Consider the following 17,134-nt stretch of genomic DNA (forward strand, 5'->3'; position numbering starts at 1 on the left):
CCCTGAAGACATACTTTTCCCCATTTCTCTGCTGAGGAGGTTGCACACCATTTTACATGTTTACTTATCATGATTAATATACTCCAGTGCTTCTGTAGCTTTGCCAAAGGAATGAAAATCCTGGAAAAAGTAGCTGTAAAGATGACAAACTGCTTCTAGTACAGGGCACTGAAAATTCATCTAGCTTTTGCTGCCACCTTGTAAACAATCACAAAAGTCTTTCTTGTCTAAAAACTCTTGAACTACATGACAGCAGCTCAAGGACAGGCTTGGTATTTCTCCAAAGGAAGCAGCAAGGAAAAAAGAAACCCAGCTCTACATCATTTATAGAACTAAGAAAATGGGAATTATCTTTCTCATTTTCGTCAAGGTCAGAAGTAGATGAACTGTGCACAACAAGATAAATACACAGTAGAGGAGATTATTTTTATTTTAAAATGCTTATCTAAAATGGATCAGGCTTAGTTTAAAAAAAAAAAAAAAAACATCATCAAGGACAAATGTTAACATAACCACAAAATGATTACAGCAAAGAAGTTTTCCCTGCCTTATGCCACTAAGAATTTTAGTGATGGACAACACTATTAAAACCACAGTTACAACTCAATCTTTTGCTTTGTTCAATTAAAAGTCCTTTAATTTTAATATTCTATATAGTAGACATACAGGCCCCTTGTCTACTAGAAATCTACCATCCCAGTTAACACTCCTTTATGCTTTTGAACATTGCTCTTATGCAGGTTTTCAGACCCCCTGCTGTCAGAGGTGGAACAAGTGTGCTTTGTTCAAAGGTAGTCTTGTTCACAGAGTGGACAACATCTAGCTGGCTAGCGAGACATGCAGTCAGGTTTGCATACTGTACAGAAATACAGCCGAAACAGTTTTAAAAGAATTCTCTGGCAATATATTAATTATGTTAAGGATTTTGTTTGGTTTGTGATCTTTATCACTGTGAGGTTAAAGCCATTCATTCAGCTTGAATACAGTGTTTCACTGTACATTTTATACTGTTGGAATATATGCTTTCTAAATTCATTAACTTCATCTCAGCTATATCACTGTTTACAGGTGAAGTGCTAAGAAAATGCCCCTTTTACTTAGAGTATGGGTAAACATTTTGTTGTTAAAACATGCCATTATTTGCAAAATAGAACTTAATAGCCCAAGTTTCCCAATACTTGTCAGTTGGAGAGATGCTCATACCTCCTTTTATATCCTGCTTACAAGTATTTGACTGTAGTAACCCAGACCAGTTAAGTCTGACTTGACTTAAATGGTGAAAAAAAAGAGCGTAACAAAAAACTCAGTAATGGAAGTTAGTGCTTTTCTTAAACAGTTCACTGAGGTACTTGCCACGTGTAACTTGAATTGTTCTAAGTATTTAGGCTTAATGGGCACCATTTGACTTGAGCTCTGCCTTCCACTCCATGACAATTACTACTCTTTTCACACACAAAAGAACCCACCTTCCACTTGCTATTTAGACATCTTAAGATATGGGAGTTGTAAACTACTGCACTGAGGAATGACACACCACAAAAGTAGTTACAAAATGAAGTGCAGTAAGAGAAAGCAAAGACAAATTTGTATTTTCTTAAATGGAATTCCTGGTTGGGAAGTTGTTCATTGTCTGCTCCTGTGCTGTCTCGACAGAGGTTGGTTCATGCTCACAAAGATTGCTCCAAACACAGGTATCGGTCTTGACAACAGACGTGAGTACAATCTTCAAAACTGGTTGCTACAGCCAGTGGGGGTTGGACCACAGTTAAGGGTGCCTTAGTGGTAAGAGGGCACTTCTAGGTTACCACAAGTAAACTAGTTTCTAGTTTACATTCAACAAGTTACAGAAAAGACAGACTACAGAACATTAACAACATGATACATTGTACATAACACAGGACTTTAGAACAACTACAGATTCACCTGTGGGAGACATTGAGATGTCTGTTAAATGCATCATCTCCTTTACCTGCTTCAGGAGTCTGGCAGAGAAGATCGGTCACTTTGAACAGCTGAGATGATTGCTGTTCTACACGGCAGGCATTTGCCTTTCTACTTTTTCGCAGAAGATAGTGGCTGGGTGGAGTAAAAGAGTAGGTGTAGCACACCATTTTAGATGGCTTCTGTCATGAAAAGTTCAGGAGTTTGAATTTTTACACTCTGAACTTGTGCAAGTTAGTGGTAACTGAGCCATAGTGTAGCACTGATCTTGTGAATGGGAATCCAACAAAGCTTTGAGAAGAATCTTGCTGCTAATCTCTTAATGAGAAGACGTCAGAATTTTTTTTTTTTTTTTTTAAACCTAAAAGCAATGAACACAACCAGGACAGTGTTTCATCCTGGTAACAGCATAAGCTAGCAATTTCATTTAGGAGGCCTAGGAAAATAGGCATACCATCTGAGGACTACAGCCATGCTTTCTATCTACATTGCAGTAAAAAGGTGCCAGAATAGGCACATGGGTCAACTGCAGCACAGGCCATTTTTCATCCTTCCCATGTTTTGTCCAGGTAAGTTAGCTCCTCTTAAAACTAGGCTAGGGATACCTCTGTAGCATTGCTCAGAAGAGAAATCCATCCTTGGCAGAGGATTCCTTCTCATCAACCACCAGTCCACACACACTGTTATTAAGTTTGACTGTACAAATTAGCCAACTTCAAAGTTACCATACTTACTGCTTAGCTGGTTTCAATTTTGTAATCAGTAGGAAGGAAAGCATCACTGCAGAGGACAAGCTGCTTTAAAACAAGCCTCTAGCAATTTAAGATTTTTTTTTTTTCCACCACTGAAACAGTACTAAAATTTCACAAGAAAATACTACTTCATTTGGGCCCTTATTGAAGCCTTGAGAAGACAATCAAAACATTCTCAGATCACTTTGCTTTCATCATTGCTGCATTTATACAAAGAGGTGACTAAGTTGCATCATGAAGCTCCTTGTTCACAACCTCTGTCGTTCCTCACCATGCTCAGGTAAGTGGTTCTTCACATCTTCGGGGTTTTGAACTAATTACAAAAAAAATAAAAAGGTACATAAATCTCTTTAAGAGGCAGAAGTGGTAGTTCTTCATCTACAAAACAATCTAGAACACAGCAGGAGAAATTCTGAAAGGACTGTTAAGTGCTGTATATTATAGGAAAGCTGCAGATACTCTCTCTACCACATGTTAAACAGTAGCTTCACTTATGATATACAGAAAATAGGTCACTGTCAGCATGAGGAAAAGCTCAAAGAACAGACAGAAATTAGCTAGCTCTGCTACAGGATACCATTCAAAATATCACCTTAAGATTTTCAGTTAAAACTTTTCTTTTTTTTTTTTTACCATTTTCAATCCCTGCAAGTGCTGCTTGCTTGTCCGTTTCTGACTCAGCTTCATTCTCATCTAAATTGTAATCAACATCCTTGTCCTGGTTGAGTGCTTCATGTTCCTGTTTGTCTGAAAAAACATTAAAATTAATTCGGTTTAGGTAATGCTATAAGGTCATCTGCACAAGACACAGTTCCTGTAACAATCTTCCACAGAATTTACTTTGCTGCTGAACAAATTGCTGTTTAGAGTAGGTTTCATACTATTTTTCCATTTGAACTGTTAAATTTCAGAGCAGCTTTTGCTTTGAATCTTGTCTGAAGAACTAGATAAAAGACAGAATCTTTTGGGATTTGGGAAGTGTGATACAAGTCAGCCAGCACTCAAGATAGACAGAAAGGAACAGCTTTAAACAATTTCAGCATACATTAAAAGGACAGCCTAAGGAAGAGTAAAAAAACCTGAAGCCAATGCTGAAAACTTGACTGTGGTGTTGCATTTAAATGTATTACCACCACCGTTAAAATGTATCTCAGCTTCCCCCTTTCTTGTTTTAGTTTGTCTACCAAGGAGAAAGCTGTGAAGATAGATAGAATTAAAAAAGTACTTTATGATGTGCGAACTTGACACTAAAGTGTTTCTCTGTAAGAGATTTTCTTGACCCTGTCATTAATTAATCTCAATCAACTTCTGTTGACTATCTTAAGATTTCTTTATCCAGAGAGCTCAGAAGTAAAGGGAAACGTTATTTCTCATTGCCAAACTGCTACCCTTACTTTTGTTAAACAGAAAAATGTAATGGCATACAGGTATAAGCATACCCCAGTTAAGAGAGACTGGAGTCTCTGCTTCTGAACATTCTTAAGCCAAGCCCTCTAATTAGAAATAGTCTTGGAAAATTTTTAGCCTGATGTCATCTATGTTCATACCACCACATCAGTTATAGACCTAAAGGTCCTTTAAAAGAAGCTTTCATTGAAAAAGAAAGGATGCTTGCTCTAAGAATGTTGAAGAAATCTTTTTCTACCTTAGGGTCCTTTGTCTATGAGGAACCTGTGGAGTAAGGTATGATATTTTTGCTGCACTATCAAGCCTGAAGATCATCCTGCTAGTCTTTCTAGCTCACAGAAGCTCTGACCTTTCACAGGCTACATGGCAGAGTTGTTTCTTGCACTAATTGTTGGATAATTTTTTCACCTAATCTTTCTGCTATTTACTTCTGTTAATAAGTTTAGGTAACTTGTATTCACATCTCTTTGGGGGACAGCCTGCTCTGGCCAGCGTCTTTTTGGAGCAGTTGAAAAAATACTACAGCAATGCTGATGACATTATTTCTCCCTGCCAAGTTATCAACAGCATTAACATCATTACTCATCATTCTATGAATGTATTTACTAGAAAAGCATGAACAGCATTTTTTGTGGCATCAATTCCTGCTCTGACTGCCATAAGGCTTCTGCTTGATTATTCTGGGCTACTGGGTCTACCCAAGACAGAGTTCACCAAGACAGAGAGAGGGATGTGTAGGTTCTGGTCAGGTTTGGGCACAACATGAATACTCTGCCGCTCAGTGCTGCGGAGACACGTAGTTCAGGGTCACATGCGCTGGATGCCAGAAACTGGCACCTTCACAACATCCGATCTTGTAATACGTCCGGCCAGCTGCCACCACTGTCGCAGAAACCGTGCCCTATTCCAGACTTTCGTCTCTTTATTGTTCTTATCAGTATGTGGCCTGCTACCAACCAGCCTTTCCAGGGGTCGAGTCATCCTGTTTAGCATCATAATTTAGGAGCTGCTCCCTCTCAATTTCCTCACTGGCAGCCTGCTCTGCTGCTGGCTGTAATGCGTCTTGTTCATTTATGTGTTTTTCAGCTTCAGATGGATTCAGCTCCTTCTCTGACTCAGGCAGCATCTCCTTATAACCTGCAGCAGCCTTCAGTAGATCCTGTGGGTTCTTCAGTTGACTAGAAAGCTTCTCCTCTTCTGCCTTAGGCTCTTGTTTCCTCATGTCAGCTAGACCATTTATTTGTTCTGTAAATGATAAAAATGTTTCTGAGTAAAAAACCTGATGCCTTTCATTGGTGGCACAAGTGAAGCACCTTTGATAAATACTGCTTTATCTTTCTCATTCAATTCTTGTTTCTCCTCTGAAAGAATACCTTTCAACCACAGCAGTTCCAAAGATAAAAAGAAAACAACCCAAGTTTTTTCTCCAGGGAATAGGTAAAGCATGAGACATTATCTACTGTCAACAGATTCACATTTCTATCTACTTAAAATTTTGGTATGTGCAGTTAATAAACTGGACAGGTGAAACAGAGCAGTTTAAATAAAACTAGCAGTGTGCTATATAAGCATCAAGTTTCAGTGTGTTACGTTTTGTTCCTAACAATAAAACTGCTTTGGTGTTTAAAAATAGCTCAGGACAAAGCAGTCACATGAGCATATTTGCAAGTAAATCAAGGCTGTTCTTATTTTTAAATAAATAAATATTTTAAATACAAAGAGGAAGTGCAGGAGGGCTACTACTTTTAGCAGATATTGCCATATCTTTTTTCCTGAGTATCTGTATTTTTAACTAAAAAAAAAAAAAAAATTAAATTTGCCTAAATAAAATATACATATAGATGTTGTCTTCAATTGCTAGCTCTTCAAGAGTTGCATGCTCCCAAGATTGTAATCTAGGATAGCATGTAAGAATAATTAAATAGGAAATGCAAGACTTACACATGAGGATACATCCATGCAAACTAATAGTTTTTAAGAGTTTAGTGCCAAAAGCAACCACTAAATTAACTAATCTGATCTCCAGCATATCATTTCCCTTGCTTGCATTTTGCTCAGTGACAACACATGGGAAGCATGGATGTGTGTTTTTTTAAAGCCTAACTTTCAGCTATTCTGTAGGGAGGGGTAGCAGGCTATATGTGTTGAACTTATTTTAAAAAAGCAAATTTGAAACATGCTTGAAGGTCATTGCTTCCAAAAGCAGGGTATTTTCTCCATATTAAATCAGGAATATGACTCCAGAATTGTAAATATTTGTATTTTCTTTTACAATGCAACGTGTCAATTACAACAAAACTGAATCAGTAGAAACCCTAGTAATAAAAATGCTTGAATAGATATTATACCTCTCCACACATGGAAAACTGATTAAAGCCCAGTCTACTGCTGTCACATTTTCCATCTTAATCTTGTGTACAAAAATGATTTTAAATGTTCAAAATCACAAATGTTCTTAACCAGTTGCTAGTAAGACAGTGATTTCCATCTCACCTTTAGCCTGCAGTGGGTCTATCTTTTTAGCGGTAGGTACTGCTTCAGGTGCATCTTCACTGGGTTTCCGCTGCTCCAAGTCAGCCTGCTTGAGCTCTGTTTGCGTCAAGGCTGGCAATTGAATATTAACCTATAAAGTGAATGTACATAGATAAGCACTGGTTGATATAACTACTCTTCCGTTTGGGAAAGGTAGTGAAAGTTAGGTAAGAATTCAGTAGGGGAAAAAAAAATCCTAACACATTCTTTTATTAGCGATGCAAGTACCATACATATGGGCTCCCAACATACCCTCCAAGCAACGGAGTTCAGCCCTGCTGTGCCGGTGTGGGCTACCAAGGCATCCCATGGGCTCAGGGCGCTGCTCGAGGAGGAACAACCTGCAGCTGAACCCGGCCCATTTAAATCAGCAGAATGGAACACCTCTCCTCTGAGGACCGGCTGAAAGAGTTGGGGTTGTTCAGCCTGGAGAAGAGAAGCCTGCGGGGACACCTTATTGCAGCCTTCCAGTACTTAAATGGGGTTTAGAAGAAAGATGGGGACAGACTTTTTAGCAGGGCCTGTTGTGATAGGACAAGGGGTAATGGTTTTAAACTAAAAGAGGGCAGATTTATACCAGATGTAAGGAAGAAATTCTTTACTGTGAGGGTGGTGAAACCCTGGCACAGGTTTCCCAAAGAGGCAGTAGATGCCCCATCCCTGGAAATATTTGAGGTCAGGTTGGACGGGGCTATGAGCAACCTGATCTAGTTGCTGATGTCCCTGCTCACTGCATGGACTAGATGACCTTTAAAGGTCCCTTCCTACCCAAAGATTCTATGATGCTATGATATATTTAGTATTACTATTATTAATTTTTATTTACTTATTTGACACTGGTGATAAAAATTATCGACAAACAAGAGCTTTCACTTTTTTTTTTTCCAAGGAATTTTTTTCACCTGACTAGTATTTCCTGTCTCTAATGCTATGTTCACCTTGCTGGTCTCATACAATGCAGGTTCCCAGGATAAAAGGTCACAAACTTCAGTAGTTCTCTGCCACCATTTTACATAACGGACTGGACACAGACTGGAACCTAGGGGTTCTGAACACCTAGGGGTCTCTGGGCAGATGTTTTGACCGTTTTCTCCCACACACTTCCATGTATTTGCAAAACCCACCCTCAATCCTCATTGCTTTACCCTTTCCACTTCTGAACTCATAAAATTGTTTCTTCTAGTAACCTTTTCCTAGCCAGAGAGCAAAGGGCATATACCACCAAACTCCCACTGCCTTTGCAAAGAGAGCTGGCCACCCAGGTATGGGAGAAAGGCCCCATTGCAATCACATGTAAAAAAATGTAACTTCTGTAACTGGTGCTCATAGTCCTGAAGAAAATGCTACTTCAGTGCATAAAAATTAGTTGCCTTCTCACACAGGAGCTTTCATTGTGTGTTTCTAGGGCTGTCTGTATCAAGTTTAACGAATCAGTCCCATCCCTGACCAAATCCTGCTTCAGTGAAGAAGCATAATTCACATGCCAAGATGACAGGGTGATCTGAAATTTCCTTTTCTCAAGCTTTCCTCCCTCCCTCTCTACTGCAGGAAGAGTCAGCTGGCACACAGCCACCCTATGCAGCAAGCCTGCCCTTATCCTACTGAGCCTCCTCATGTGACATACAGCAATGCCTTTTGTGGTTCTTTGACTCAGAATATCCAAAAGCAAACAGCTAAGACATTTGATCTTCCTCTCATTTCAACAGTAAAAGGCTGGCATTAGGATTTCTGTGAAAATTCATAGCTGATGGACCTCAAAGACCCTTGGAATACGATACCATATTCAAGGCTTACTGCTACTCTGAAGTGATTCACAATTTATTCTCACATTTAACGCATGCCTTCAACACACAGAGCAACTAAGTCCTTTAACAAAGCCAAAAGGAGCTGTGAACCAAAGCTCAGCAGTGTAAATACTCTTTAATGGGCTCCACTCCACTCCCTGCATCACCTCCCAAATTCAGACCCTCCCAGAGACAGAGTGATTTGCAGTCTCCTGCAGGATCTCTGCCTGCTCTGTCCTTGGAATTACTCCATTTCCCATAAATCATAAACATTCAATAAATGTGAAGGAAAGCAGTGCAAAACTTAATGAGATAGGGTAAAGTTATTTGGACATAGCAGAAAGGTGGAAAACTCCTTAAGAAATACAAAGAAAAAGGTATTTAAGCAATTACCGGAACCATACCTGGCTATTTTTTTTTTGATCTTCTGAGAAGTCTTTATTTTCTTTGATTTGTGGTACACCACTACCCTTTTTTGTAAGCTCATCTATCCTTTCTTCACATTGTTCTTTTAATTCTTTCATTTGGTTGATGCACTGTGATCTGGAAAAAACATGAACAAGTGAATTTTCTTGTCTTCCACTAAGTCAATCTCAGTAAAGTAAAAATCATTTATGATCCCTGAAGCATTTCTAGTATGGTAACACAAATGTGTACTTGGATTTTAGCTAGGAAGAGGAAATAGCAAGATACTAGTTGAAATAAAAAACAGGTGTAAGCTACTGCTAGTAAACTGAACACCCTTTCTCAGTATTTCACCAAAGTGCAGCGCTGCAAGATGTAACAAAACATATGTTACAGAAATAGAGTTCATCAGTATCCATTATAAGTTCCAAAAGGAGTATTTCACAAATATGCAAGTAATGTATATCTTTTATATACCTTTGATAGTTACACGGTGCCATTAGTGCCTTAACCTTCCTGACATCAGGGGTCTTCTGTTTGCGGTTCTGTAGCCTGCCTTTCCCTCACTGCTCCGTAACCTCCAGGCCAGCCCTAGGCTGTGGCAGCAGTGTTTTCCCTGAAGCTGCCAGGGCAGCGCTCTCCCCTTTCACGGCTGTGCTGAGGGTCCTGTGCAAACCCTGGAGTGTTGTCAAGCTGGGTTTCTCAGGGGATGTGACTGCCATCGCAGCAAGATCACCCTTTCTCTCCCACTCTCTTCATAACCTGTTCCATAACTTTTGGTTTGTATGAGAGGAAGAACAAGACCTAGTGAATAACAAAGCAGATAAGCATTACCCATTAACACGGGCTTAGAAACCAGTCATCATATGACCCCAAGTACACTTGGCTCCCACTGTGAACAGGAACAACCAGTAGTGTGTTTGAGTGGATCCCGATGAGAAGTGCATCATGCTAGGGGAAAACGTGGTGAAAAATCACCATCGCTGTCAGCACCCACTGCCCTGGAGAGTGTGCCCAAGGAAAAGACTTGGCTGGGCATCACAGTTTCTCTTCCCTACTGGCCCCACCAGCAAAAGACTTTGTGGGGGTTTTTTAACCCTTTTTTCCTTTCACTCTCTCTCCTTTGGTTTCTTCCACTCTAGGTAACTTTGAGTTCAATGTATACCACCAGCTACAGACCCTGCAAACACATCTTCCTGCATGCAGAACCTGTCTCAGCATCCTTTAGACAACAACATGGTCAACATACTGCAAGTTTTACCACTTCCTCACTAAGGCAGAAGAGGGATGAATTTCTTCTGAGCCTGGCTCTGGCAGAGTATTAATACCCCTGGTGGAACAGTAGCTGGTTCAGACAGGCATGTTCCAGTTTCTCAAGCTGCAAATAAGCTACTACCTAATCCAGAGGAATTCTCAGGTCACATGCCATCTGCAACAGCAATTCACTCGTTTCTATTGCACTTTCATGCCTCTCCACCCCTGCTTTTTAAAAGCAAAAAATCTGTTCTGTAGTTCACACCCAGACAGGAAGAAGAGGAGTGGCACACAGATTAATTACCTTTATTACTGTTTCTTCTTGACTAGAAATTATTCTGCTAATGCGAATACATGGAAAAGTCATCAAAATAAGCAGTGCTTCCTAAGTCTGTGAACATCAGACTCGATAAAACAACATAAGCTTGAGTTACACACCCATTCACTAATTTCTAGGAAATAAAAGGACATCAGGATTTCTTGCACCTCAGTTTGCAAGCTTGAGAAAGATGCTATGTACAAACAACCTGGAGTTGGAGATAGATCAAACTTTCACAAATGCTCTTTCATTCCACACTGCTCATGAAAATAAAGTTCATCTAATGTCTGTGACAAATCCTCATAATTTTTAATTTACTGTCTGTGAAGGAATTCCTTTCTCATAAAAGGGATTTCTGGAGATTTGAATAATCTACTCATGCATACAACAACTTCTGAAGCACAAGAACAGCACTAGTTTCTCCACCTCCTCCTGTCGACATGATGTACTTCAAATGTACAAAACTAGCACCCTAAATTCAGTCCCTGTGGCATGTTCTCTCACAAGATTAAATAGATTAGTTTCTATGATAAAGAGCTCACTGACACACAAACAAAGGAGCCCAAGAAATTCCCTCCCCAGCTGCTCCCAGGCCCATCACAAGGCCCACCTCCATAACCTCAAAGGAGCAGAGAGGCACAAGGGCAGTGGGGAGCCAAAATTACAGGCTCAGAAGAAGGGACATCCTGTCCAGACCACCACACAGCCCCAGTGCTGTCCCAGGTCAGCCTCAGCCCCAGGCATGAAATCCATCAAGATGAGTCAACAGGACCAAGGTGTTTCCTCCCCAGGGTGGGGGACACATTATGGGATGCAGGGGTAGAACATGACAGGATTGCATGAGACTTGTTATGGGACCAAATGCAGGGAAAGGCATGGATCTCTGGCAGGAACAAGCATGAGAAAAGAGAGAGATAAGGGGATAAACCAAGTCAGTTGCATGTAAACACATTGCTGGTAGGTGGGCTTGTCTGGCCTTGCCCTGCACCTGACAGCATAGTCTGTCCTGTTTCTTCTTAAATGCCTTCTTAATGCTTTCCTGGCTGAGAGACTCTGCTCAGTGTGTGCATACACATGTATGGGGCGTGAGTGCAGAACTGGAGTCAGACCAGGGTGGGAGGGCTGTCCGTGGCTGGTGCAGGGACTGGTGCCAGCCGTCAGGTACACACACGAGCACGTTTCGCGCTAGCAGACCTCCACCCTCAATGGAGCAGGATGAGGCTACTAGTGTGGCTCATGCTCGTGTGAGTGCTTTGTCTGTGTTGACCTGCGCACCTGACCACGTACAAGCATGCTCTGCATGCTCAGGAATGCACGTGCAGCCTCTCCCCTCCTGGGCTGCTGGATTTGCTGCCTGTGCCCTCACTGTGAGAAACAGAGCACCTTTGTCCTCCAGGAGCAGTATCATCAGCTCCTTTCATCCCTGCCCAAAAAGACTACTTGTGCACTCGCACTCTTACACTTGCCAGGGCTGCAAATACCAAACTAATTATCAGACTTTTTACACATAGCAAAATTTCTAGAGAAGCGGCTACATAACTAACAAAGCCTCTAGGAATGAAAATGCACCTGAATATTGAAATATATTCAAAAGATCAATGCAGAGGCTTCCATTTCTCTCTGGTTGCTGCAGGAGCGAAGGGTCAGTGCTGCCAGTTAGTCTCTGCTGAACAAGCTCTACCACAAGTAGGCAGCACTGGGCACACTGCACCAAGGATATCTCAGTAAGTCAACTGCTAAGGAACATGCACTCCGTTTGCACACAATACCAGTAAGCTCACATAACTCCTATAAACTTCTGTATGGAAAACACTAAGCTTGCTCAAAAAAAAAAAAAAAAAAAAAAAAAGAAAAAAAAAAGAAAAAGCTTAGATGCAACTTCAAGACTTGGGCGTGAGAAAAACCAATTATTTTTGTGCCTTCTAAGTTAATAATTCTACATGCAGAACTGATTTTATCACTGTCTTCTACAGTGCAAGAAGCGTGATTTACAATGTGTGCAATTAGAAAAAGGCACTTGACTTCTGTCATCTTTTTATAACATTTTCAGGTATACAATAATACTCTCTCTTCATTTTTCCACTGGGCAAAGCATACTTGATACATAAGGTGTGAAACCTTCATCCATACAACTCCAAGTCAAAGGAAGAAACACTGGCATAGCACAAAAGCACATCTAATGGCCCCTCCTGCCAAGGCTTACTAAAGATGAAGAGAGGCAACTTGTTGGTTACTCCCAATATTGAGGGGAGGAAGCAAGACAGATTAAAAGTAACATTCTGAGTCTTTGTAATAATAATTGTTTTTCCAGGCCCATAATCACATTGGGAAAAGGTTGTCTGTAAGCATTTAAAATGACAATATTAAGTATGCATTTAGTAACAGCAAAGAGAGGTGTATGTAACCAACTACAAATCAGGAGTCTGTTTCTACAACTGCCAGAACACAATGCAAAAGTTAGTAATGTAACTTAACTGCAACAGTGAAATCTTAATGTTCCAACATCCCCCCATAAAGGTACACAACAAGCAACATTTTAAAGAGACATTTATATATGGTTCTGCTAAAACTGTGTAAATGCTACAGGGTGCCCAAACTATAAATCATTCCCTGAAAATTTGAGTGCAAAGTTTGTTCTCCTCACTTGCATAGCTGCAGAAAAGTCCAGAAATACAAAATGAACACTTAAGTGCTATTCAGCAAAGCTAGTGAAGAAAGCATTGTGCCTTGACTGAGGTAACTGCTTTTATGGACTCCCATGGAGAAGCTGCAGGAAACAGTGCACCTCTCAGGACCAGCTGGAGGCATGGCCAAATTATCATGCCTGTCTCTACATCTACCCGGATGCAAGCAAATCCATCTTCACCTCTGCAACTTGTTTAGCTCTTCACCTCAAGCCAGCCTTGACCCTGCAGCTGCACCCTCCGAATCCAACCTTCTGTCAAATGAAGAGGGATTCTTTACAGTACACTCCCATGAACAGGGACACTCCGTTGGTGATTTCCTCAAGTGGAGCTGTTCTTGAAAACATTTCACCAGACATGGGCAATAAACCTGAGTTTTCAGAAACCAGACTCACTAAATTTGCCTTGTATCACTTCCCTGCACATGTATATCAATCCAGTGTTTCAAGGATGTACCTCTCATGTAGAGCATGACAGTACAGCACATATGTACGCCTACAGGTCCATTCATTCTTGCTGATTTCAGCTTTACAAGGCAGGCAAACAGATACTCTAACTAGCAAAGAACTATGAACAGAGGTCCAGGAGTCCAGCTCTGTTATTTAACTAAACATCAAAGAGATGGTGTTTAACAACTGCAGTACACAACAAACTTAGAGGGAAAAAGTACCTTAACAGACACCTAAGTGCAATATGGCTTAATAAAAGGTTGGTACAAACTTAAGTCTCCAACTTTCTTCTACTTTTCTGTTTTAAGTCCTAAATTATTAGGACTCCGACAGTATAATCCATCTGGATCATCATTACTAAATGAGTAACAATGCACTAAAAAAAAGAGTATGCAACCAACTGGCAATCAGTAAGTATACCAAAAGCACTTAAGCAGGGGAAAAAAAAAAACAAACAACAAACAACAAAAAAGGTATTTCAAGTTTGACCTGCAGAATTCGAGTTCTTTGATTGCCATGCTGAACTTTAGTGTAATTCCTACAAAATCTGGCTAAACAGTGGCTGCTGAAAAAATATGTATCACTAGAGCATTTATATTCTTGATGGAAAATTATTAGAACACGCAAACAGCAAATTCTGTTGGTTTTCTATATCTACGCACCAGAGAGAAGATATAATAGGATGTGAAGACAGGTATAGGGAATAAGAACATTACTAAACAGGAAAAACCCAGAAGAAATTCCTAGACATACCAGAAATGTGTATTTAGTGCAACGATACTGATAAGCACTAGTGTTCAGTTACTCACGCCTTATCATTCAGTGGGAAATCTGAACAAAAAAACATGACTAGGTATGAACTGTAATGCAGAACACATGGCTCTGACCATAACTGTACCAGCAATTTTCTGAGACCTCTGGCGGCTCCGTGAGGTATAGCTTCTCATCAGGCATTGCCCTGTCCTAGCTCTTAGATTCTTCAGAGTTTGGCCTCTTTGTGTTTCAATTTTCCCCCAAAATCTTAAATGAGAATATGGCTACCTTTATCCTCCTGCAATGGAAAGATCATCAAGAGCATCAAGAGTGTGGGAGAAGTCTGTGAATGCTGAGATGTCAAGTGTTGCAAGGTCTACGCTCAACTGTGAGCAATTTTAGAAGATGTGTCAGGTGTTATCTTGACCTTAACAATGTACATTTACTACTAGTGCTATAGCTTTCACAAGAATATTCTGGGTTATAACCAAGTCACTTGCAACTCCAGGAATTATCTTTCAGACAGAACATACTTACAGGTCATATGAGAACTTCCTCTGAAGGTTAGTCTGGTTCTTCTGAAACCAGTACATATCCAGCTGTAGCTTTCCATATTCCGTCTGTAATTCTTTCAAGTGTTCTGACCAAAACAGGATTTAAATATACATTAAAGTATATACACATACCCACATATATTACAATAGAAGTATCAAACAACAGATCAAGAGTAAGCACGCTAACTCCATCCGTCATGCTCACTACATTTTGTATACAAATGCATAGATAATTGCTGAATTTTTTCATCAAGATGCACAAGAGTGGGTAAAATAGTCTTTCAGCCTAGCATATTAACAAACACAGTGTAACATAGATTTTTTACTTCCTTTTCTTCCTAAGGAATACTCTAACTTGTTTGCAAACCCTTGTGCTGCTAGGTTTCAGCCCAGGAAACCCTTAGGTCTGTGAAATACTGCTCAGAACATAGTATGAAATGGCATTCATGTTTATTAACCATCTAAAGACAAGCTTACAGTGCTTCCCTAAATAATGTGATTTACAGATATGTTGCTGAAAAAGAGGCACCTATGATTTAGAGTTTTCTTCCTGATAGAAAGCTCTGTGTGAGGGCACCAGCAGAAGGCACCACAACTTATTTACCTGTTTATAGAACTTAGGATCGATCCCCCAGACTTCCTGAGGAATAAATTGATAACAACAATCTTGAAGCACCAACATGAATAGAAATTAATTAGACCAAGTCTTCTTATTTAATATAGGAGTTTGTGAATTCCCCCTGTGCTAAAACACATGACCCAAACACATCAAGGAGGCATGCAAGAATACACTGCAAAAGCTAGAATGAAGAAAAAATACATTAACAATACACACAGAAGATAGTTTTATTCTATATTATATCATAAGGGTCAGGAGTCCTACATGAAGCACTACACAGACAAATCCTTCTACCATTGAGGCAGATTAGTCTGACACGTCACTGAACTAGGTGCAAATGCAGGATCTAAGTCACCACAGCTCCTGCATTGTCCCCATGACTTGAAGAAAGGCAGCATTCTCAGAAGACACCAGAAAAATGCAAGTCTTAAAAACCAACATGAGAGAGATGCAGAGGGGTATTATGACATACCTCGTAGACTCTGGATCAGTCGTTCATTTACTGTGATGTTACTCATCAGCACCGCCTGGCAGGAGCAAAACAGAAAACGATGTTTTAATTGCAAAGGACCTGTGTTATTGTTAGTATTATAAACGCCACCAACCAAAGCACTTGTAACAAGATCTTTTCTTTGTGAAGTGCTGAGTTACAAAGGAACACAAAATTCTTTTACCTCCTCTAGATATTTGCTATTGCAAACAACAAACATTCATTTTAACCAAGATTTCCCGGTAAATGGGGATGGGGACAGAGATGGAAATATCACTGCACTTGAATAAAAAGAGGAGGAATTTAAAGAGCCCACTGCTAAAATTGCTTGCTACTTTACTCTGGTTTAATCTTACGATTGCAGTCACAGTTAGATAGAGGAAAGGGAAGAGGAGAGAGAGGAGAACAGAAAAGAACATTTGGGGTTGGAAGGGACCTTTAAAGGTCATCTAGTCCAACCCCCCTGCAATAAGGGGGCTTGGACTAGATGACAACTTCAACTAGATCAGGATGCTCAGAGCCCTGTCCAACCTGACCTCAAATGTTTCCAGGGATGGGGCATCTAGCACTTCTCTGGGCAACCTGTGCCAGGGTTTCACCACCCTCACAGTAAAGAATTTCTTCCTTACATCTGGTATAAATCTGCCCTCTTTAGTTTAAAACCATTACCCCTTGTCCTATTGCAACAGGCCCTGCTAAAAAGTCTGTCCCCACCTTTCTTCTAAACCCCATTTAAGTACTGGAAGGCTGCAATAAGGTCTCCCTGGAGCCTTCTCTTCTCCGGGCTGAACAACCCCAACTCTCTCAGCCTGTCCTCACAGGAGAGGTGTTCCAGCCCTCTGAGCATTTTGGTGGCCTCCTCTGGACCTGCACCAACAGGTCCATGTCTTTCCTGTGCTGAGGGCTCCAGAGCTGGATGTAGAACTCCAGGTGGGGTCTCACCATAGCAGAGTAGAGGGGCAGAATCACCTCCCTTGACCTGCTGGCCATGCTTCTCTTGATGCGGCCCAGGATGCGGTTGGCCTTCTGGGCTACAAGAGCACATTGCTGGCTCACGTACAGCTTCTCATTCACCAGTACCGCCAAGTCCTTCTTGGCAGGGATGCTCTCAATCCCTTCATCCCCCAGTCTGTATTGATACAGGGGCTTGCCCCCCCCCAGGTGCAGGACCCTGCACTTGGCCTTGTTGAA

The 17,134-nt window shown here is 40.7% G+C and overlaps 1 protein-coding gene across 1 annotated transcript in view; it reads right to left on the bottom strand.

The window, feature by feature from the left end:
* Positions 1–2,941: 2,941 nt before the first annotated feature.
* The window catches only part of GOLM1 (golgi membrane protein 1), a 28,053-nt gene continuing 13,860 nt past the window's right edge, over positions 2,942–17,134 (bottom strand). The window contains exons 3-9 of the mRNA XM_010296239.1: positions 15,926–15,980; positions 14,818–14,920; positions 8,821–8,959; positions 6,594–6,723; positions 5,058–5,345; positions 3,327–3,440; positions 2,942–3,006 (exon numbers count right to left, since the gene is read on the bottom strand). Coding sequence (XP_010294541.1) covers positions 2,942–3,006; positions 3,327–3,440; positions 5,058–5,345; positions 6,594–6,723; positions 8,821–8,959; positions 14,818–14,920; positions 15,926–15,980 — 894 coding nt within the window. The remainder of the gene's footprint in view (positions 3,007–3,326; positions 3,441–5,057; positions 5,346–6,593; positions 6,724–8,820; positions 8,960–14,817; positions 14,921–15,925; positions 15,981–17,134) is intronic.

This window comes from Phaethon lepturus, unplaced genomic scaffold, assembly GCF_000687285.1.
Source record: "Phaethon lepturus isolate BGI_N335 unplaced genomic scaffold, ASM68728v1 scaffold10811, whole genome shotgun sequence".
Lineage (NCBI taxonomy): Eukaryota > Metazoa > Chordata > Aves > Phaethontiformes > Phaethontidae > Phaethon > Phaethon lepturus.